General features: G+C 41.2%; 1 protein-coding gene across 1 annotated transcript; it reads left to right on the top strand.

The window, feature by feature from the left end:
• The first annotated feature begins 1,696 nt into the window (after positions 1 to 1,696).
• Positions 1,697 to 23,917, top strand: anxa13 (annexin A13). Its single transcript, XM_017705517.2, has 11 exons — positions 1,697 to 1,814; positions 5,880 to 5,955; positions 8,473 to 8,567; positions 8,765 to 8,935; positions 11,605 to 11,638; positions 13,866 to 13,945; positions 16,520 to 16,588; positions 16,673 to 16,774; positions 16,886 to 16,961; positions 18,632 to 18,744; positions 21,776 to 23,917. The coding sequence occupies exons 1-11, from the start codon at positions 1,704 to 1,706 to the stop codon at positions 21,893 to 21,895; spliced, it is 1,047 nt and encodes a 348-aa protein (XP_017561006.2). The 5' UTR covers positions 1,697 to 1,703; the 3' UTR covers positions 21,896 to 23,917.
• Positions 23,918 to 24,236: the final 319 nt, after the last annotated feature.

The following is a 24,236-nucleotide window of genomic DNA, read 5'->3' on the forward strand; positions in this document are numbered from 1 at the left end:
ATAACCAGACTGGCTTCATGAACTCATTTCAGGTGAAAGTCCTCCAGCGTCTCTCTTGGTAAACCAGTCTTTTAATAGAACGTCATTAATTAGTGACGCTGACGTCTATTAAAATGATCAGAAGCACAAAACACTGAAGGTAAACAGTTTCCATCAGGGAGAACCGAGTGGCTCTGAAATCACTTTTTACACACAAGCAAAGTTTCAGTTTCAGATTTATTTACAACTTAGTTCCAAGTTTAAGTTGAATAAAAACTGGCTTTAAACTCAGGATCACAGATGAGCTCCTTTACTATGTTGATCTGTAGGCGTCTGTTCATAAACATAAACCAGCCCAAACTCATTTACTATAAAATGAAATGGTGTTTGTAGAAATTCAGAAAAAAGCCGCGTCAGTCTCGACTGCATATGTGGACATATTTCTATATTGAGCTCTATTTACACAAAGTTAGGTTAGTTCATCATTTATGTTGAACAGACTCTCCCAAAGTTTTACGCTGCTGCGCTGACGTTGAACCGCGTGCTGCACTGGGTCGGTATGACCAACAGGTCAAAACCAGCTCTAAACAAAGTGACCGCTGGGCCCTGATTGGTGCTCTGGCTTTGCGCTTCTTTCGTTTTGACATGTTACGTTTTTATACACACAGAAACCAAAAGGAACCACAGATTTCTCAAAATGTAGGAGGAAAAAGTCGGATATTAGACTCTGAAATGTAGTGGAGTGAAAGGAGAAAGTCGCCCAGAACGGAGAAACTTCAGTACAGATACACCAAAAATACTAAAGTACAGAAACTCATTACATTTACTTCAATACTGTCCATCACTGGAATGTACCCTGCAAGAGAAGGCGGGGTCATGACCTGTAACTAGATACAGCACTCTGTGGGAAAACACTGAACAGAAACGTAGAATGTATATTTCTGTGATTTTTTTAGGTGAAGGGCTTTCGATGGACTATTTTGGTGCTTGTCAAAGCGGTTTTGATGGATGGCTTTGATAAATTCACCGTAACCGAGTTTATAAGTAAGATTATAAAAGATAACCAGTCACACTGAGATCATCCAGAAGAAAGATCCGCGGGAAAACCTTGACTGATGTTCAACGGCTGCCAAAAAGCTCTTAGAAACTACCCAGATAGCATTCAGATGTGGGCCACTTTGGGCAAAAAAAAACTGATCCACTCGTACCAGCACAACACACACTAACACAGTGTCACTGCAGTGCTGAGAATGATCCACCACCCAAACAGTACCTGCTCTGTGAGGGTCCATGGGGGTCCTGACCACTGAAGAACAGGGTAACAGAGCATCAGAGAAACAGATGGACTGCAGTCTGTAACTGTAGAACTACAAAGTGCAGCTATACGGTAAGTGGAGGTGTAGAAACAAGGAGGTGGTCATGATGTTGTGCCTGACCGGTGTATAAACACTCAGAAGGTAAATAAAATGGCTAGATTTGTAGACATCATGACCCCTGGTTCCCATCACGACCACCCTAGAGAAATCTACCATCAACCATTTCACCCCAAATCACTCTGAATGACTTTGTTTACATCTGAACCGCTAAGGAATGCAATACGTAGTTGTTTATTTTGTATTTTATTGTATTTATTGTGTTTGTTTATTTATTTATTTATTTATTTTTCACTGCGTTGCCTGGCAACGTGACCGTGACGTGACACAGAAGTCCGCCGCCCTTTGCGCATGCGCAGCAGCGGAGCAGCCTCGGTCCGGTCAGTGACTCCCCATCAGGACTCCGGCTCGAGTTTTACTCAGTCTGCCTTAGAAAACACAGCAGAAATGGGAAACTGTCAGGTGAGTGCCGCTTGTTTTCAGCTCTGGACGTGGATGCAGTGTTTTTAAACCGATGTTAAGAGCGATGACGTTGCCAGAAGCCTAGGTTGATTTTAGCTTGAGAAACAAAATAAGGAAAGAAAACCAGCTCGATTCGTCCGGAAAAGTGCTGAAAATGGGTCGAGACTGGAGCTGAGAGAGAATTTATAAGCGGAGGAAGGGTGTCGAGGCGGATTGGGTAGCGTTAGAAGCTAAAGGAGGTGTGGGCAGTGAATTTTCCCGTTCCACCTTAAATGCTGCAGCACTTATTAGAACGCCGTCCGTTACCGTAATGTAATTTCTTCACCATTTAAGGTGGAACGGGGAAATCAGGACAAGACGCTGGAGAACTGGGGGAAGCCAACTTCAGCCTCGTCTCTTTATAAGGACTTCAGCTTTAAAGTGGCACTGTTTGCGTCTTCATTAGAGAATTTAGGTCCGTTTTGGTCATTTAAGTTTCGTGTTTTTGCTGCGGTCAGGAGGAACGGAGGAAGAGGCCGCTCCTCTGCGGAATTCGTCACTGACCCGTTATTTTTTCCTCCACCCGTTTTCCGGAAACCCCGCCCTCCAGAGCTGAGATTGGTTATTTGTGGAGAGAAAGGCTTTCATTACACTCTATAAAGGTGGTTCTATTTAGAACCATGAGTTCTATATAGAACCATTTCATTCTTAACTTGTTCTTCAGATTGCTTGAGAATGTGTTGTGTATGGTTCCATATAGAACCCGTTTGAACATTGTTCTTCATTACACTCTAAAAAGCTGGTTCTATTTAGAGCCATGAGTTCTATATAGAACCATTTCATTCTTAACTTGTTCTTCAGATTGACTGAGAATGTCGTATATGGTTCCATATAGAACCCATTTGAAAATTGTTCTTCATTACACTCTATAAAGGTGGTTCTATTTAGAACCATGAGTTCTATATAGAACCATTTCATTCTTAACTTGTTCTTCAGATTGCTTGAGAATGTGTTGTGTATGGTTCCATATAGAACCCGTTTGAACATTGTTCTTCATTACACTCTAAAAAGCTGGTTCTATTTAGAGCCATGAGTTCTATATAGAACCATTTCATTCTTAACTTGTTCTTAAGATTGACTGAGAATGTCGTATATGGTTCCATATAGAACCCATTTGAAAATTGTTCTTCATTACACTCTATAAAGGTGGTTCTATTTAGAACGATGAGTTCTATATAGAACCATTTCATTCTTAACTTGTTCTTAAGATTGACTGAGAATGTCGTATATGGTTCCATATAGAACCCATTTGAAAATTGTTCTTCATTACACTCTAAAAAGGTGGTTCTATTTAGAACCATGAGTTCTATATAGAACCATTTCATGCTTAACTTGTTCTTCAGATTGATTGAGAATGTGTTGTTTATGGTTCCATATAGAACCCATTTGAACATTGTTCTTCATTACACTCTAAAAAGGTGGTTCTATTTAGAACCATGAGTTCTATATAGAACCATTTCATGCTTAACTTGTTCTTCAGATTGATTGAGAATGTGTTGTGTATTTGAAAAGTGTTCTACACTCCTAAAAAAAGATGGTTCTTCAAGTGTTCTTTTGTAAAGACAGTGGTTCTACATAGAATCATGAATACCCAAAGAACCCTTTGCGTGACTAAAGGGTTCTTCACATCACTCAGATTAATAGAAGATGTGCTGTTTATGGTTCTGCTTTTGTTAAGATCTCAAGCTTGTAAGGATAGGGGAAGCCTTTTTGGTGCCATTTAGAACCCTTTTCAGAAAGGTTCCTGTGTAGAACCGTCTACAGCACATTCTCCATTAATCTGAAGAAACCTGTCACGATGCAACAAACCTTTTAATCTTGCAACGAGTTCTTTGGGTGTTAATGGTTTTATATAGAAACATTTTCTTGACCAAAGAACCACTGAAGAACCATCATTTATAAGAGTGTATATAGCACCGCAAAGGGTTCTTCTATCGTTACAAGCTGGACATCTTTTTGGTGCTATAGAGAACCATTTACAAAAAAGGTCTGTGTAGAACCAAATACAACACATTCTCCATCGATCTGAAGGACGACTTCACCATATTTAAGCATGAAGTGGTTCTTTAGAATGCCTTTTACTAAAGAACCCTTGAAGAACCATCTTTTTGTGTGTGTGCTGCAGAAATGCCGCTCCAGTCTCCTTATTTAGACCTCATTGATAAAAAGGCTTTTCACTGGCTTACAAAATAGGGCAATGGTGAAAATGATTAATCTGGGATTAGGCTTAGTCTGTGTTGAGAAAACAAGCTCAGTATCAGGATGTTGTCAGAAGAAAACCTCGTATCTCCAAATTAGCAACTTTACAGGAGGAGGGAAAAACACTTCACTTTTAATGGAAGTCAATGGAACCAGAGATTTTGTGCCATTTCTTTTAATCCATTCATTACGAAATTTACACACAATGTAAAAGGCGACGCGGATGTTCAAATTATGTGTAACGGTTGGGAGCGAGGAGGCGGACTCGTATGCGGAGATAAGCGACGTTTATTAAGGGCAAATCCAGGGTCATAGTCTAAACGGTCCAGGGTCATAGAGCCAACACGGATAGAATGGGGGGCAGACGTGACGAAATTAACACTGAATCAAACGACACCAAACAATCAGAACATCTAACATCAAACACGATCAAACAGTTCAAACAAAGACCAGTAACCAGACAGGGGAAAATACATCAGGGTAAATGAGGGACAGGTGGAAACACAGGTGCAGACAATCAGGGGTGCAGTCATGAAACAAGGGGGCTGGACTGAAAACCGAAACAAATACACATGGGCCAAAGCAGAACAAGCGCACATGGACTGGGCTGGGAGGGGCCAATTATGGCCCACATGATGTCAAAAAATGAAAAACGACCAAAGTGGAGATACGAGGCTTTCTTCCGACAGCAGCGATTAGTTTCAAGATCAGTTCAGCTCAAATCTGTGCTGAAATGACTGACTTAAGGTTGGGCTCAGATATTATTGCAGTTTACTAGCTACATGGTAATAACTACCTTCTGCTTTTCTTTCTCAGGCATGTGTAAATGTTCCTGCATGTTACAATTACACGTTTTGTTGACTTTATAAGTGAACACAGGTTACTGCATCTTGTGCAGGGAACGCACTTGGATATGGCGTTTTTCTGCAGATTTTACTGCACATTTTCTATGTATTTGTTTAACGTATTGGGGAGGAAAAAGAAATGAAACAGAAAATACAACAGGGTGCCGTAACTTTTTCACAGGCCGCGTTTTATGTCCTGTATCTTGTCTTGTGTCCTGTTTGTGCAGTAAAATGTGCGGAACGGTGTTCCGTGCAACTCGTTTCCACCTAGAAAAACAACAGAGCATGTCAAATGACCGGGGGCGCCCAAACTTTTGCACACGACTGTGTGCCCTTTTCCCAGATGCCTGGATCACCGCTCATCTTTGGTGTCTGTGTAAACTGTGAAGCCACTGTGCTCGTAGGACAAGCTTTTCACTGCTTGTGAGTATGAGCTGGTAGCCAATCCCGGCCCTGGAAGGCGGGGCTTGTCGGAATACGAGTGGGGAAAACGCTGTGGATCATCAGGGGATCAGGAGCGGAGGGGCCGGGGAGAGGAGAGCTGGCTTTAGTTGTGCTGAGAGGCCCCTGCCGCAGCTGCTTTTGTGCTCTGACTGTTTGGATAGAGTAGCAGCCAGGCTGTCGTAGCAGACAGTAACCTGAACCCGTACTGGAGTGAAAGTCCCGCTGCTTCAGTGGAACAGAGGCTCGAGTAGAAAGTACAAGTACCTTTTTTCACGTTTTACTGCCCTGTTAAAACATAACATCAGTGTTTCGCTGGATTGTTTGTCTGTATATTTTCTCGGTCGTTCTCTAGTAAAGCAAAGACTAAGTAGTAATTTCATTATTCAAATACTGGCACCTCAAATAGTTGCCCGAGTACCCACGCACATGCCTAATGTAAACTCGCATATTTTATTTGCCTTTGTTTATAGTCTTTCAGCTGCACCTAAACAAAGCAGTTCTGAAGAATTAAACTAACCTTGTCTGTCTGACTTTACAGCCAACGATTTTTCCATACGAAGACTTCGATGTTGTGGCTGATATCAAGGCTATCCGCAAAGCCTGCAAAGGCTTAGGTAAGCTGTCTGTCAACGCTGACCTTTACTGTGCCGACTCACAGATGTTTAATAAACCTCTTACAGTGAAACTCCACATAATTCAGCCAGACGTAAACGAAGTCATTCCGAGTGGTTTGGTGTGAAATGGTTCACTGTAGAGAAACTTACAGGCTCCTTACAGTGATGGTGATGGGAACCAGGGGTCACAATGTCTACAACACAAATAGAGAAAATCATTTGCTGTCCAAAACCACGAGTCTTCTGAGTTTTGTGGTGTTGTGTGATGCTGATGATGGTAAAATAGCAGTAAATCTGAAAAAAGAAATATTTTCCTTGGATGTGGCTTTGCCTCCTCGTGGTCTGCATTTGCCCCATAAATGAATGAATTTTTTAGACCAACATTTCCTCTCAAAACTCATCTAAGATAACTTCTCAGACACCAGGCACTGTATCATAACCCTTTGATGTAATAGCTTTCTGTGAGGGAGCTTGTAGAGGCATTAAACTCTTCAGACGTCTGGTTCCTATCACCACCACTGTAAACAGCTCTGACTCTGTAAGCTTCTCAAGAGCAGGGGATTTCACACCAAACCACTCTGAGTGGCTTAGTTTACAACTTAATTGTTCGATGTTGGAGAAGTTTTTAAAAATTGGTGTGAAAAAGTTTTAAAAAGATCCCCTGTAACTACTAAAATGTGGTGATATAGGTATTTGTAATGTGGGGGAGTGTTGCTGAGGCGGACGCATGTGCTGAGATAAGCGAGATTTATTAGGGGCGAATCCGTAATCAGAGCCAGGGTGAAAGAGCCAACACGGAGAGAACGAGGAACAGACATGACAAAAAGGAACACAGGCTAAACACAACAACAGAGAACACCATACAATACAAAGACCGGCCAACTAACAGGGGAAAACACTGGGCTTCAATACAGGAACAACGAGGTTTAACAAGAAACAGGTGAAAACAATCTGTAACGCCGGGGAGCGATGAGGCGGACGCATGTGCGAAGAGAAGCGAGATTTATTAAGTGCAAATCCATAATCAGGGTCAGAACAGTCCATGGTCAGAGAGCCAATACGGAGAGCAGGAGGGACAGATGTGACAAACAAAGAACACAGAACTCCAAACAAGCCAGAAAAACTCTTCAAACAATACATACACTTCAAACACAAACCTTACATCCAACAAACAAAGACCAACAAGAAACTCGGGAAAACACAGGGCTTAAATACAAACAGGGATAACGAGGGGTAACCAGACACAGGTGGGAACAATCAGGGGCGGAGTCACAAAACAAGGGGGCTGGACCGGGAAGAAATCAAAACAAAAGAGCAAAACAGCAGCCCAGATAAATACAGATCATTGTGTCATTGTAGTTCATTCACTGTCCTCATCAACATTAATGACCCTGCTTTATTTTTAACACACAAAGGATAAAAACTGTGTGTAATTTTGTACAACATGCATCCAGAATTAAATCAGAAGTGATCACACGCACATACACACGCTGGCTAATATGCATTGTATTTGATTCATTCTCAGCTGCTTTATAAGCCCCTAGTGTAGAGATTTGGCCGTCAACATTCACCTAACGCTGATGTGACTGTGTTAAGCACAGCAGTACAAGACAAGCAGAGGAAACATAAGCATTTGTGTTTTTTATTTTTTAAAACATTTATTTTCTGAAGTTCTGCATCATCCACTGTTGAAGTACTTCAGAGAGAACATCAGTCTGCAGCGTTTGGCTTCACAGTGTTTTCCCGCCCTGTACTCTGCAAAAGTGAGCTGCTTTCAAAAGTGTTCGAGCTCAGTTTTCTCCCCCTAACAGCTTCTCTTTCTCAGCCCCTCATCTCCGGAGCTGTGACGTCACTCCCTGACGACAGGGAAAAGTCTTTGAGTACAGAATCAAACCGAGAAGTTATTCCTGAATAAAAAGCGCTACTAAACAGTGAACCGCCAATGTTGTAACCTGGACTCTCTCTGGTTTTAAAGACCCGCGCACACTTCACATCGCTAGCTGAGCTAACTAACATTAGCTTCACCTGTATCAGGTCGTGTTAAATACGCGAGCTGCCAAAATGTTCCCACAGGAACAATTTCTAGAGATGTACAAATGTTAAATACTTTACACAAATACAACAATCAGTCAACACAGTAAAAACAAAAGTCAGGGAATAACTCTCTCCGTCCACCCTGTTTATCAGCCCGGAGCGATGGACCTCTCGGCCGGTGAACAGTATTGTGGGATTGCCTTCGCTGAGACGATTGCATGTGATGGTGCCTTCAGATTTGGTCAAAATAAGGGAGCTGCCTTATGCTGCCTTCCGAATGGGACAGCCTTCATCTCAGGAGTACAAATGCTGCCTTAAAGTGCTGCCTACTTAGACAGCTGCCTCCCAATTGGAACGCACCAGATATCTGATGAAAAAGTGTAACTGATAATCCCCCCCCCCCCTTCATTCTCTAAAATATTTGACTAGGAGGTCCAATAGAAACTCCCATCAAATAATGCTCTTTCGCTCTTGTGTAATCAGGCACTGATGAGCAAGCCATCATCGACATCCTGGCCAACCGCTCAGCTGCTCAAAGACTGGAGATAAAGCATGCATACTTTGAAAAATATGATGATGTAAGTAGACCACAGGTTCTTATTGCTCATTTTAAATGTTGTCTTTACAGAGGATCTGACAGCTGAACAGTGTGTTAGCCAAGAAAAGTGCCAAGTGGTTAGGCTGATGGCTCTAGAGAAGAACCGAATACACTGGAAAATGAAAAATATGATCTTTTTGTTTGAGTTTTGTCTTACGTGTTGTGTTTGGGGGACAGGAGCTGGTGGAGGTGCTGAAGAGCGAGCTCTCGGGAAGCTTTGAGAAGGCCATCCTGGCCATGCTGGACCCGCCTCACGTGTTCGCCGTCAAGGAGCTGCGCAAGGCCATGAAGGGAGCCGGCACTGACGAGGATGTACTGGTGGAGATCCTGTGTTCCGCCACTAATGCTGTATGTCAAATCTCTTTACACTGTGCATTTCACTTTTTCAAGGTTTTTTGATAAAATTGAAAGTAAGAGCATTCCTGAGTCAGGAGAACATGACAGAACTGACGAAAGTAGGCTTTGCTAGTTAGAATGTCATACAAACAGGCAGCAATCCAAAACAAGACAAAAACACAGAGGGGCAAGCATAACAAAGATGATCCAAGAAAGGGTAAGGCAAAAAGGCAAAGTCGAAAAAGTCTGAAAGGCAAAGACACAGGAAGGCAAAATAAACACAAGGCGAAAAGCCCAGTAGCTCAAATAAATGAAGCAACTCCTCACAAAGACTAAACTAAAGCCTAGGCTTTAAATTCTATCTATGACCAGTCATACGACAAACAAGACAGGTGTAAGAGGTTAGCATTCAGATGAAGGGGAGCGAAGGTGGCTGTGGATGGTGGTGTGACAGTCACATGATCATCAAGGGAGTTCTGGGAATTGGAGTGCTGCAAAGAGGCCCTGTGAAGCCTGAAATAATCATTCGAAAGGTCAGAGGCGTTGGATTTGCAGGACTTTGTCAGACCACGTCAATATGAAATATCTTCATATCGTCATATAAAATGTCTTGATATCGTATCTTCCGTGTCGTCTTTGCACATTAACGTCACACACAGGCTCAAATGAAGATCTGGCTCAACATGAACGTAACATTATACTGAGGAAGACATGATGACGACAGTAGATAACTCACTCACATCCTCAGAAGTCCTTCTCCATCACACTCTTCTTGTCCTTTTTTGACTGAGTTTTGGACAGAAAATCCGCCGAATTCAGTTCACAGGTCTACGCAGAATTCAAAGGACACGCCTTCGAAGACTGCAACCTTCGAAGGATCCAGCAACGGAAATGGGACACACTGTATATGTACAACCCCAATTCCAGTGAAGTTGGGATGTTGTGTAAAACATAAATAAAAACAGAAGACGATGATTTGCAAATCCTTTTCAGCCTATATTCAATTGAATACACTACAAAGACGAGATATTTAATGTTCAAACAGATAAACTTCATTGTTTTTTGCAAATATTTGCTCTTTTTGAATTTGATGCCTGCAACATGTTCCAAAGAAGTTCAGACAGGGGCGTGTTTACCACTGTGTTACATCACCTTTCCTTTTAAAACACTCAATAAGCGTTTGGGAACTGAGGACACTGATTGATGAAGCTTTGTAGGTGGAATTCTTTCCCATTCTTGCTTGATGTCCAGCTTCAGCTGCTCAGCAGTCCGGGGTCTCCGCTGTCGTATTTTGCGCTTCATAATGCGCCACACATTTTCAATGGGAGACGGTCTGGACTGCAGGCAGGTCAGTCTAGTACCCGCACTCTTTTACTATGAAGCCACGCTGTTGTAACACGTGCAGAATGTGGCTTGGCATCGTCTTGCTGAAATAAGCAGGACGTCCCTGAAAAAGACGCTGCTTGGATGGCAGCAGATGTTGCTCCAAAACCTGTATGTACCTTCCAGCATTAATGGGGCCTTCACAGATGTGCCAGTTACCCCTGCCATGGGCACTAACACACCCCCATACCATCAGAGATGCTGGCTTTTGAACTCTGCACTGAGAACAATCCAGACAGTCCTTTTCCTCTTTGGCCCGGAGGACACGACGTCCATGATTTCCAAAAACAGTGTGAAATGTGGACGCGTCAGACCACAGGACACTTTTCCACTTTGCGTCAGTCCATCTCAGATGAGCTCAGCCCAGAGAAGCCGGCGGTGTTTCTGGGTGGTGTTGATATGTGGCTTCGCTTTGCATGGCAGAGTTTTAACTTGCACTTGTAGATGGAGCGACGAACTGAGTTCACTGACAGTGGTTTTCTGAAGTGTTCCTGAGCCCATGTGGGAATATCCTTTACAGAATGATGCCGGTTTTTAATGCAGTGCCGCCTGAGGGGTCGAAGGTCACGGGCATTCAATGTTGGCAATAATATTCGATGCAAAAAATAATAAAGTTGATCTGTTTGAACATTAAATATCTTGTCTTTGTAGTGTATTCAGTTGAATATCGGTTGAAAAGGATTTGCAAATCATCGTATTCTGTTTTTATTTATGTTTTACACAACGTCCCAACTTCACTGGAATTGGGGTTGTAGGTTTCTGGAATTGTACAAAAACCCTGCTAGTCAAATAAAGTTAGAGGGAACTTTATCTACTACTGTTTCACCCAAGTGAGCAAAAGCAGCTGTTTAACTCCTGCTGTATTTCATTCAGTTCAGTTAAATTTGCATATCGCTTCTGTCGGAAAAAAAAACCTCATATCTCCAAAATGGTAACTTTACAGGAGAAGGAAAAGCCTACTTTACTTTCAGTGTAAGTCAACGAAAGCCGACATTCTTCCAAGTAATTCTGGGCCTTTTGATTTAGTCCTTTCATCGTGAGATTTACACACAATGTAAAAAGGACAGCAAGCATTTTCAAATTGTGTCAAACACTGACAAACGACAAACGGGGATACGAGGTTTTGTTCTGAGAGCAGTGATATTTGTGCAGTGCGTTTATATAGTGGACATTGTAGCAGTGCAGCTTCACAGAAGTCTGGAGCCAAGCCCCTGTGAGTGACAGTGGGAAGGAAACAGGAATTGTTTTCTGATTTAGGAGGTTGACAACATTTTTTCCCTTGTTTCTTTTTCCTGCAGGAGATCGCCACTTACAAAGAAACCTACTTCCACGGTAGGAATGGATTTGTATTTTCGCAAAAGCTTTAGAAATGAGCTCAGTATCTTTGCAATGCTGTGAAGCTGTTTTGCTGCTCAAGCGTTTCAGTCTGGACTCTGAAAGCTGAGAAGTTGAAGGCCGTCCTTCATGTGTGAAAACTGAAAGCAGTGTCTTTTCCGTGCTCTCACCACACTAATTAAGTGAGGGAGAAACACAAGGCAGATATTCCGTGGGAACACCCTTTCCCCTCAGAGAGATCCACGCTCCAAACATGATCCGAATGCTTTGCTGCGTGTACTTGAATTTCTGGAGCAAGACCACAAATTTATGATCAGTTTTCTTTTCTGTATGATTATCTTCATTAACATGTTATATTTACCTTGGATTAGTGCTAAAACTGTGAGAAGATGCATATGCACTGTTGTCTTTATGTGATAGTTTGGTGGAACTTAGTATTTTATTACTAATTACTTTAGTAATTAGTCATTTTAATTGCTAATTCTTATTTATTAGTAATATTTTTTCCCTTTTCTCAAATGTAGTCAGCAAAGAAATATTTAGAAAGTGTAAACATGGGGGCAGTCGTGGGCTGGAGGTTAGGGAACCAGCCTCGTGACCGGAAGGTCGCCGGTTCGATCCCCAGAGCCGACAGCACATGACTGAGGTGTCCTTGAGCAAGACGCCTAACCCCCAACTGCTCCCCGGGTGCTGCGGATAGGGCTGCCCACCGCTCCGGGCAAGTGTGCTCACTGCCCAATAGTGTGTGTGTGTGTGCTCACTAGTGTGTATGTGGTGTTTCACTTCATGGATGGGTTAAATGCGGAGTTGAAATTTCCCCGTTGTGGGACTAATAAGGGTCTCTTAATCTTAAAGTTTATAAAGCTGTTTCTGAATGAGGAATGTTCTGCAGGACTGGTGAGGTTTGGTCTCTTCTTCAGCTCCGGGACCTTTTCCATCAGTTTTACATCAGCGTGATTAGATGTTCAGACAGATTACTCATTGGGTTTACGGTGCGTCCCGCGCTTATGCTGTGCTGCTCATGTTCACAGTCAAAGTCTCACCGTCAGCCTGGCACGGATAATCACATAGAAGAAGGGTATATTTTAAGGGTTGGGTACATGACACGACTCTCGGAGTCTTAACAGACTGTAAAACAACTGACTGGTTTCTGCAGATTTTTTTGTGCGACTGAAATAATGGAGATCTCACACTGAACGATCAGGGCTCACGCAATACTCAGCTTTTAAGCCGCTGTGGAACTGAACGGAGCTCACTGAACTCACGCAAGCTCACACAATCTCTCGCATTCTCCATTTACTAGGAGACGCACATAAACAAACGTGCTGTTTCTCTGGTAAAAAAGCAGCAGCTAAACATGTTTAAGTGAGGCTCATGAATTTAGAAATGTGGCCAGTGTGGTGAGTTTTAAACATACGTAAAGTCGATTGTGCCTTAAACTCAGCTCATTAAAAAGCTTCACTCCACATGTGAGTGGCATTTTTACGTTTGTACTGTATTTTCTTTTTTCGCACTCTCAGTTTTCATTGGCTGCTGCAGGAGTCCATTCCGATTGAGTCGTTGACCAGTTTACACTAGATTACATGAAAAAATCAAACGTTTGATAAACTCCGACTGGTCTGAAACACGATCGGGGGGCCAAACATCTGGATCTGCACCCCTCACATGTGACTCAGTAACTGTAATGTGATTAGGAAACTTATCATTCCTGTAATGCGTTACTTTGTACAGCATTACCCCCAGCAGTATCGGTGGGTTATAAGCTTACATTATGTATTGGCTACACTAAACTGAAGAAGCCAACTTCAGACACCAGTCATGTTTTGGCTGATCACCTACATTTAAGGGGGAAAACGAGATTTTTTCGGAACTACTGCCTAAACTATAGTGCCCACGTGTCAAGCACATTGTTTTAATTTTCTATTAATATTAGCCCATTTCACAATCCGGCGCACTACAATCTCCAGCATGCACTGCATCATAATTTGCACCAAATGCACTCTCTCCAACAACAATCAATGGGACAGCACCACAAAAAGAAGCCTAGTTCAAGCACGGAGGGAGGTTTAACGTCTGTACTGTAGTTACAGCTTTGGCATATTTTGAATAAAACTGCTATTGTGGGCAGAAGATCTGGATCGCCATCTATTGCTTATTAGACTTCTGTTTACACTGTAACAGTCACTATCTCCTTTCATCCTTTGATTGTGCTTTTTTTTTGTAGTGCATGAAAGGGATCTGGAGGCGGATGTTTCTGGAGACACCAGTGGTCATGTCCAGAGGCTGCTGACCATGCTGCTTCAGGTACACAGCCAATCTGCTTCTATCAAAATGGACACCCGCTAGCTTACAAAATGACCTCTTTGCTCTCTGGAGTGAAATCAAGCTCTCAGTGAACCCCTCCCTCTTCCACTGGCCTGAGCCGCACAGGCAGGCATTCAGCTCTGATTTCAGACACACTTCAGGCCGGGATCGGTCACACGCCTCAGGCTGAAGGCTCTGTTTCACTTTCCTGTTGATGACTGGCTCTGACGATTGGCTTTCCTGTGTACAACAGAGAGGAGAAGCCAAACACTGAGGGCGTGTTTGTTTCTAGTTGGGTCCAGACCAAAGCAGAAAACGACATTGCGTTTCAGTTCTGATTCGCTCAGCATTCGCATGCACATATTTGACATTGAACCAAGAGATGTAAACACAGTCATGTGAGCAAGAAAGCCGCAACTGATTGGGCAGATTTTATAAAGTAGATTTGGTGAGGATCACTGGGATAATATTCAACAGACTTTCTGAGTCATGCTGTAGGCGGGTTAAACAGAGCCTGTGGGTTTTCTTGTTGTCTTGTTATAGAATCATGGTAGTAATCTTATTATTAGAACAATAATAACGCGTGAAACGTAATTGTAATAGTCTCATAGTTTTATTATTAGAGTAATAAGAAGTAAAAAGTAATAGTAATAGGCTTAATAATTAGAGGCAAACGGACCACCTGGGATAGCACAGCAACGGCTTAGCAACCACCTGGGATAGCACAGCAACGGCTAGCAGCACCATAACAAGCACATGGAATTACTATATAAACCCAATTGGTAGTCGTGGGCTGGAGGTTAGGGATCCAGCCTCGTGACCGGAAAGTCGCCGGTTCGATCCCCAGAGCCTTATGTCTTACGGGTTTTTTAAAACGTTGAAAACTTTAATTATTATATATATATTAATTATATTAATATATAGTATATTTGATGCATGCGGTGATTTGAGTATATAGTATAGAACACACTTCCGCACATTTTAATACACAGTTACTGTTTATGTGCTGAACATATTTGTAAGGGGGAGCGAGGAGGCGGACGCACACGCTGAGATAAGCGAGATTTATTCTGGGCAAATCCAGAGTCATAGTCGAGACAGTCCAGGTTCATATAGCCGATACGGACAGATTGGGGGACAGACATGACATAAACTGGAATAACCAGCAAACAGAGACCGAGACATCAAACAAAGACCAATACAAAGACCGGCAAACACAAGGGGCAAACACAGGGCTTAAATACACGGATCAACGAGGGACAGGTGAACACAATCAAGGGCGGAGTTACAAAACCAAAACAAACGCACATGGAGTGGGAGGAGCCAATCGTGACAATATTGAAAAATATAAAATGTGGCCTGTGAAAAAGTTATAGAATGTTTTATATTTTCTGTTTATTTTTTTCCAATGTATTAGACATATTTGACCAGGGGGTTCAAACTGTTGCATATGGCTGCATACAGAGTATTTTATAATGAAGTGAAACCGTAATTACTAATTCAGACCATCAGTGTTTTAGTATGAAGATCATACAGGCCTTGTGTGCACAGTTTGAACACAAAGTAGCTGAATTTCCAAGGTGTCTTATTGATTAGAATGTATGTTTATGTGTACGGACGCAAATAATGATCATGTTATTAAACTGAATATTGAGTTTCATTTTTAAAAAAAGATTTTTTTCAATATTCTGCATAATCCAGCGATCGAGATCTAAATAAACTCATTCAGAGTGGTTTGATGTGAAATGGTTCACTACAGAGAAACCTTCTGTCTTCTGAGTTTCTGAGTGCCTTCTGAGTTTTTATATGTAACGTTGATGAGAGTAAAATACTGTTAAATCGGAAAAAATAAGCTTTTTTGCCTTATTCTCTGCTGTACTCCTCCATCATGAATGTACTGTATCTATTGTATAACAATGTCTCAGCCTTCAGGGAGGGCATGCATGACTATCTGTGAGGGAGCTTTTAAACTCTTCAGAGAAATTATGACTGTGTAAGTTTCTCTAGAATGGAGAATTTTGGAAAAATTAATAGAACTCCTCTTTAAAGAGACGGCGGACTGATATTTAAGCGTCGTCTCATTTTATTCAGTATGGTTAATCCAAGTTTTGTACTGTTTAACTTTTCAAACTTTGCTTGCTGACTAACTTTCCCGATCACAAGATAACAAGACAGTTCACCCCTTAAATGTCCAGGGTTCACTTTCGTGGGTCCTAAGTTTTATTACACACTTCTATAAGCTAAGAATAGCTCAGCCAGTTTGAAGTCCCTGTAGTTACTGAATAATAAGCTTTAGTATGCAAAAAGCTTTGATTCTAAGGGGTTAACACAGGCCAGCGAGAAACTAGACAAGGTACAATGTACAACTACATGTCATTATTATGAAATGCTAGAAATCCTATATTACGTCAGTTTAATTGTGTTATTTGTTTATTTTGTTCCTATCAGTGCTATTGATATGTTTAAATGCAGTTAGTAGTATTTGTTTAAATTACATTTGATTTATTTCCCATTACTTTTACTCTGTGTGTAAGATTAGGTTTCTGTCCTTCACTGTTGTGGTCTTTCCTCCAGGGCAATCGAGATGAGGGCTACGAGGTGGACGAGGGTCTGGCTGAACAAGACGCCGTATCACTGTTTGAGGTGGGACATTTGGTTTAGAGTGAAGATGATGAAATGCTACGTTATGTTTTCATTCGCTTCTAAGCATTTGTATTTCTCTCCTAGGCTGGAGAGGCCCGCTTTGGCACTGATGAGTCTACCTTCAGCTACATTCTGGCCTCCAGGAACTACCTGCAGCTACAGGTCACCTTCAAAGCCTACGAAGCCGTGAGTCTGTCCTTTGTCTGCCTCGGTCTGTAGAAACAAGGCCACTGCTGTGTCAAACTGTCCGCGAGAGCCGTCAGTCACAGGTTGTGTTTCATCCCCTAATTGTCTTAGATTTCTGGGACGGATATCTTGGATGCCATTGAGAATGAAACTTCCGGAACCCTGAAAGACTGTTACATCTCACTGGGTCAGTATTACAGATTAATGAAAAGTGGATTATATAGAAATAGCTCCTATTATTATTTCATTTTTATATTGTTCTAAACTGTTGGTCAGTATAATAAGCCAGAAAGTGGTTTGTCACAGGTTTAATTATTAAAATATTAAATATTTCAAAAAGGGTTTTTGCTATAATCAAGTTCAAGTTTTTGATTTACAAGTTCAGGTCATCTTGATGAATAATGAATATACTTTTCCTTCGATAATGAAACATTTCGGCATAGTACAGCGGTTGAGATGGGAACAGTCGCAGCTTACAAACACAATAAAATATAGGCTTGTGTTTTTTATGCTTTTGTAACTTTCTTAAAGTGCATCAGTCATCCACACGAGTCAGCGGTATATTTCTCTAAATCTTACTGTAGCACGTCATGTGCGACCCCGGGCTCAGGGAGGACGCTGGAGGCAGGCTTTAAGTTCGCAGCAGTCATTAACTTTATTATCTACACCAAACAAACACAACAAATGAAACAAAACCGAAGGTGCACTGGCCACTTTTCAGTGGCTTCAAGCCAGACTCTTCAGGCCTTTTCTCATTCAGGCTTTTTAGCTCTTTACTTCTCAGACTCTTGCTGCTGCTGCTTGCCCCCCCCCCCCCCTTTTCTCTACGCTCTATGCTCACAATGCCCACCAGATCAGCCTCAGCTGGCTCTCATTAATGGCACCTGAGCCGAGAGAGAAGGAGAGCTCTTTGCTTTGCTGCAAACCTGGACAGGCTTCAGTGACGTAACCACTAAGAAATTCAGCCTATCTCAGCTGCATCCTTGGCTTTGAGAGTGTTTGTGAGAGTGATGTTATACATAGGGTGGATGTCCTGCTTGGTTGATATGAACACCCGCTGCCACACCAGCCCTTCGTGGATAAGACTGGTGACCCACCAAGACTTGCAGTACTGTACAAAAAAACCACCCCTCATGGATGTCATTACCAGTCAAAACAGCCCTTAAGAACAAGATGTTTTAGTATTAAGTGTCCACTTTTTGTCTTTATTACGGTTTCCATTCTTTCTTGCTTTTGGTTTTTCAAAGAAATCTGCAGGAATATTTTTACCCCTCCCAAATTTCAGCCTTAGAAGTTAGAAGCATCTATCTATCTCAGAAACATCTCATGACCCAGAAAATCCCAGAGATTCAGTGACGTTGAGATCTGGACTCTGGGGTGGTCAGTCCGTTGTTCAGCTTCTTTGTTTGACGTGTCCGTCTCCTTTTCTCAGTGAGGTTCTTCTTGATCAGCTACACGTCCTTTCAGACCCACAGCGCTGAGTGGTCTTCTCACAGAGGAAGGATGGACAGAAACACCTGTGGATGTTTTCAGATCTGAAGCTGCTTGATCTTCTCCTCTCTCTCAGAGATCAAAGCTTTAAGTGCTGTTTATCTGATGGGGCTGTTTTGGTGTCTACCAGGTCTTGCTCAGTTGTTAAGATTACCATTTATGCTTTAATATTTTAATAATTTATTAACTTATATCCAATAATAACTCGTACTTAAATGCTGTTTTGCCTGGAAATGAAATAAGTGATGGGTGGTCTTTGACTTTTACACAGTATATGATGCTGAAATTTTGCTCAGTGTTATGAATTATATGTTCAGTAGGAAAATATGCTGAGCGCAAGGCACTGACTCATCCGTTTGTCCGCAGTGAGATGTGCCAAGAACCCCCAGCTGTACTTCGCCCGGCGACTTAACGCTGCCATGAAGGGAGCGGGCACAGATGAGGAAACTCTCGTCCGCATCATCGTGGCCCGTTCAGAGGTAGGACCCCTATTGTTTTGTTAAAGAGCTTGTCCCAATTCAGTCCCTGCTCACTTTCCTTATACCCACTTGGAAAAATGCATGTTGCATTCATGTTGGTGAAAAAAAACTCTATTCTGAGAGCTACAGTGAATTATATATGGATTATACTCCACGGTTCAAAAGTTTGAGATCACTATTTTACCTGCTTTGTTGCAGATACACATATAAAATGATTCTCTTATGATGCTAACATTCCCATATCGTCAAGATATAAACAATTCATGGGAAGCTGTAAAGATTAAGACATTTCCTATGAATCACGGAGCTGTAGCTGATTTAAAAAGCTGCCTCGCATTGAGAATTTGTAAGAAAACAACAATTAAATGACTTAAAATTAATATTCACAGTGCCTCATATTTGAAAGCAAACCTTGATCAAGTAGCTATTCATAGTGCTTTTCTGATATCAGCACCTTTTTCATTATTTCATTTTCAAAAAGGTTCTATGTAGAACCATCTGTAGCACATTCTCCCTCAGTCTGAAGAACTCTTCTATGATGCAGAGAACGCTTTGACCATGCAGAGTCTTCATGATTCTATATAGAACCATTTTCTTTACTAAAGAACACTTGAAGCGCCATCATTTTTAAGACTGTACTTTGACTGTAGTTCAGTTTAACCCATTAAAGCTACAAGCAGTTCCTCACTATGAAAATGCGCAACTTACAGAGTAGTTTTGCAGTAGTTGCCGAATAATAGGCGTTACGATTGATAAGCGGGGAAGTCCCACCTCCGCATTTAACCCATCCATGAAGTGAAACACCACATACACACTAGTGTAGAGCAGTTGGGGGTTAGGTGTCTTGCTCAAGGACACCTCAATCATGGACTGTCGGTGCTGGGGATCGAACCAGCAACCTTCCGGTCACAGGGCCAGTTCCCCAACCTCCAGTCCACGAGTGCCCCAAAACCCAGTAATAAGATTAGAGCGTAAGAGGTTAAGGAATTCATTACCCATGAACGTTTATGTTGTTGAATGATTAACGAAACGTAGGGAGAACCATGCGTGACGCATGACCTCCTGCTAGCTTTCAGTAGTTGCAGTGCCTTCTCAGCTGAGGACAGCTTTAGTACGGAAAGGCTGTGAAAAATGTCTTAGTTGTTTTGCTCTTTATCAGCTTAAACGTATTAAACTTACTAAGTTTGAGAGCAGTATAACTTTTAGTCTAAGAAAAAACTATTATGTTACCGCATAATGTTTTCAGGGTTAGTCTGTGCGGTTGAATTCTTCCTGTAGTGGAATGCCGGCTAACCTGGGATGGAAGCTTCCACTGGGAGCATTGTTTTCTTTATGCTTTCATCCCTTCATGCTTGATTGTATGTTTAATGTTAGTATTAGTTGGAGTAATCTTGGCCTACAACTTTACCACAGCCTGTCCACTATATTCTTTTTCTCGTGGATCTCAAAAGGGCAAATTTACTACAAGAGGCACTCTCCTCTGACCGTCTACGGGTAGTTTGCGCTGGTGAGGTGGCCACTTTAGTGGATTATCTACCAAGAACGTTATGCAAATGAACAGAGGCACAACTTTGTAATTGACATGTGAGCAGCACAGTACGAAGCCCTGTTTAGCATCATTTTTGTATGGACGCTTGGGTCCAAATGAAGGACCCAAGGATCTTTTTCTAGGCAGTTGTATGTCCATATTTTTACTTTTTATGTCAAAAGTTTGACTTTTTATCTTAAAATAATGTTCCCTCTATATTTGACTGAAATAATGATTTATGTTGAAAAAATGATCAATTTTCTTAAGATTTTGAGCCCTGCTCAAAATCTATCATGAATTATCAAATGTGGCACAACTTTTGCACCATATTATGTTTTTTTTCCCAATATGTTAAAATCAAACGAACAGTAATTTTGTATTAAAATATGCCGAAGTGTGTTTGCTATACACTGTTAGAAATGAAGGTTCTGTGCAGGACATTTCTCGTTCATCACGGTACAAACAATGTAAATGTTCCCTCAAAGCTACAGCAGAGGTTTTAAGGTCTGACTGTGAACTTTAAATCAGTTTCTCCAGGTGAAAAAGTTGGTATTTGTACCTTTTCATAACCGAATGTTTTAAAACAGAGCAATAAAATAAAAAGCCTGGAGGCGAGGCGGGTGTGTGGAGTCAGTACAGCTTAGAACATATAATTTCAGTGGATTATGGTTCAGTTATGTTCCCTGACTAAAGGTACTGAGATGCACCCTTGAGGGAACCACCCCAGTGACAAGAGGGGCACTGACCCAGTGACAGTTCAGTACCTTTATTTCTGATAAAGTGTATAGGGCACTAAAGCTTTTGCATACAACTGCATGTCTAAGTATTGAGCTGTCACTCTTTGAAAGAATAGAATTAATTTGAAATAATCATTCTGAAAAAAATGAGTCTTTATTTTAACATACTGTGTCAAAAGATTGAGAAAATAAGTAATTATTTCATTATAATAATATGGAATTTTTTTGTTATACATAGTATTTTGTACTTTGAAAGGGAAACTCCTGTAATAATATACATGTGCAATGAGGCAAAAGCACAAAACAGCAGTGACCGTTCTTTTTCATCGTATTATGGGGAGCTAAAGCAAAAGTTTGGGCACCGCTGGTGCTTTGTTGGTTTTTCTAAGTGAAAATAAGTTACACATCCTCTACAGAGGCACTTATTCGGCACATGCAAAATTGCTGTTTATTTGCTAAATTCCCATATTAGGGAAAAAAGAATTGCAATTTTTTCCCCCAGTATGTTCAACTCAGCCAATGAATAGAAATAGAGCTCTTATATGTGCAGAAATCGTGATTTTTCTTCTTGTTGTTCTCTATAGAGGTTGTGTCAACTTATGTTCCCTTAGAAAAACAGCAAAACGTCATTTGGCCTGTTTTCTTTTGCCTGTGACTGTATATAGTAAATTGTAAGAGCCACTTTTTAGCACCATAATAGGTTTTGCAGCAGCACAGGACAGTTGCAGAGCTGCTTCTTGACCAAATTCAAAATGTTTTTGAACAGATTGACCTGGAGACCATTAAGGACATGTACCTGGAGAAGTACGACGTGCCTCTGAAGGATGCCATCAGCTCTGAATGCAGCGGCGACTTCAAGCGCCTGCTGGTGGCCATCTGTCACTAAGACAGGCAGACGCAGAGGACTGGGGCCACTTGCACTGTCTTATAAGCAGAACAACTAACATTACTTACTTACAGTGGGTTCTGTTGCTCACAAAAGCACTTGAAACTTCGTGAGGTGGTGGGAGAAGCCGAGCAAACTTCAAATTCAACACTGTGTGTAGTTCCCGTGAGGTAATTGGAGAAAGAATTCAGTACAGAATTCACGTGCGCTTATTTTAGCCTTTTAGCCTGAATGCACTCTATGCATCCGTGTGTCGTAAACAGTCCGGTGTCTTTCTCCTACGGTTCACTGTTTCATTGCCCAGCTGGTCTTCGCCAGGCGTTGTCTTGTGCTGGGCTGTGAACAAAAGGCCATTTTCTGTGTCTAAAAGGTCCGTACGCAGTCTATTAGCAGATCTGGCACAGCATAAATGTGTCCTTTTCAGGAAAGAATGAGAAAATGCAGCGTACGGTGGAACATTAACCAGCAGAATGCAAAAGAGTAAAACAGTAAACATGAGAAGTTGATCAATAACCAAAGCGGCGCTCATAAAAAGTTCTAATGCCAGTGTTTCTGCTTCTGCACATTCAACACATATGCTTAGTGTTCTAGCTAGAGTTTGTAGTGCTGCAATTAGAATGATTCGTGTTCTAGCTTGAATGCTTGGTGATTCAATTAGAATGATTCGTGTTCTAGCTTGAATGCTTAGTGATTCAATTAGAGTGATTCGTGTTCTAGCTTGAATGCTTAGTGATTCAATTAGAATGATTCGTGTTCTAGCTTGAATGCTTAGTGATTCACTTAGAATGATTCGTGTTCTGGCTTGAATGCTTAGTGATTCAATTAGAATGATTCGTGTTCTAGCTTGAATGCTTGGTGATTCAATTAGAATGATTCGTGTTCTAGCTTGAATGCTTAGTGATTCCATTAGAATGCTTAGTGTTCTAGCTAGAATATATAGTACTCCAATTAGAGTGCTTTGTTCTAGCTAGAATGCTTAGTGATCCAATTGTATGCTTAGTGTTCTAGCTAGAATGCTTAGTGATCCAATTAGAATGCTTAGTGTTCTAGCTAGAATATATAGTGCTCCAATTAGAGTGCTTTGTTCTAGCTAGAATGCTTAGTGATTCAATTAGAATGATTCGTGTTCCAGCTAGAATGCTTAGTGATTCAATTAGAATGATTCGTGTTCCAGCTAGAATGCTTAGTGATTCAATTAGAATGATTCGTGTTCCAGCTAGAATGCTTAGTGATTCAATTAGAATGATTCGTGTTCTAGCTAGGAGGTATAGTGCTTCAGTTCAAATTCAACACATTCACTGTTTGTTGTGGAAAAGGTTGTGAGGCACCTTTTCCTTTGCCAGTACTTCCACCCTGATACCTGATCACGACTGTTACAGAAACACGCTGTGCACTTTTATTTGCATGACACTTGCGAGTTATGAAGAATGACTCCGTGCAGCATATAAGACATATCGATTCAGATCGTTCTCACTTTATTTACAGTTAATAACACAGTCAGTCACTTTATAACATATAATCTGTGAAGGAAGGTCACGTGACAGAGCTTCAGCCATTCTGTCGTATCATGGTCAGTTACAGTCTTGTGTCTTTGTAATACTAACACAAATAATATATTTTAAATGTATTAACAGTATATTATATTTTTTATTATAGACCATATTTAGAGATTTTGTTTAGGCCTGTAGCTTTAGAGGAGGGTAGATCTCAATGGCAGTGAATGGAAGAGTCGATTGAACGCAGACAGGAATCAGCTGTTGTCGTTTAAAACACCTGGCACAACGTTTATCACCACGGCAGCTGGGTTTTTAACAAGTAGTCTAGATTTTCAAGTGAATTTTCATTATATCTTGTCAATAAGTATGACAAAGCATGGTGTCTACATTTTAAGGTATTGGAAGTTATTCCAGACATCAGATGGGACCAGACGTCAGACCTGTGGAAAGAAACTGAAGACCAATAACTGCCTGTAAAACCAATTTGCTTATTTGGATATCCCAATAAAGTGTTAATGATATGATATAATTGTTGTGATGTTTATTGTTTTATATCATATATTTACTTATGTTTCTATGCGGTCTTACAGCGCGCATTTAAATTCACAGATGGGGATTATAATCTGGGAAAATTATAGGCGGGGGGGGGGTAAGAATATTCTATTGATGATATTATTATCAAAAGATGTATTGATGATCTTTTGATCATAAAGCTTCATGCAGCATTAAATTACATATTAAAACTTTTTTTCCATTTGATCAGCTCCACTTACTGTATAGCTGCACTTTGTAGTTCTACAGTTACAGACTGTAGTCCATCTGTTTCTCTGATACTCTGTTCTTCA

Source organism: Pygocentrus nattereri, chromosome 3 (genome assembly GCF_015220715.1).
Source record: "Pygocentrus nattereri isolate fPygNat1 chromosome 3, fPygNat1.pri, whole genome shotgun sequence".
In the NCBI taxonomy this organism is placed as follows: domain Eukaryota; kingdom Metazoa; phylum Chordata; class Actinopteri; order Characiformes; family Serrasalmidae; genus Pygocentrus; species Pygocentrus nattereri.

Bases quoted from the DNA above. Each gene is read 5' to 3' on its own strand.
- anxa13 (XM_017705517.2), top strand. From the start codon at position 1,704: ATGCGCAGCAGCGGAGCAGCCTCGGTCCGGTCAGTGACTCCCCATCAG. The intron at 11,639-13,865 runs GTAGGAATGGAT...TTTTTTTTGTAG, and splicing joins CAAAGAAACCTACTTCCACG to TGCATGAAAGGGATCTGGAG. The intron at 16,589-16,672 runs GTGGGACATTTG...TTTCTCTCCTAG, and splicing joins ACGCCGTATCACTGTTTGAG to GCTGGAGAGGCCCGCTTTGG.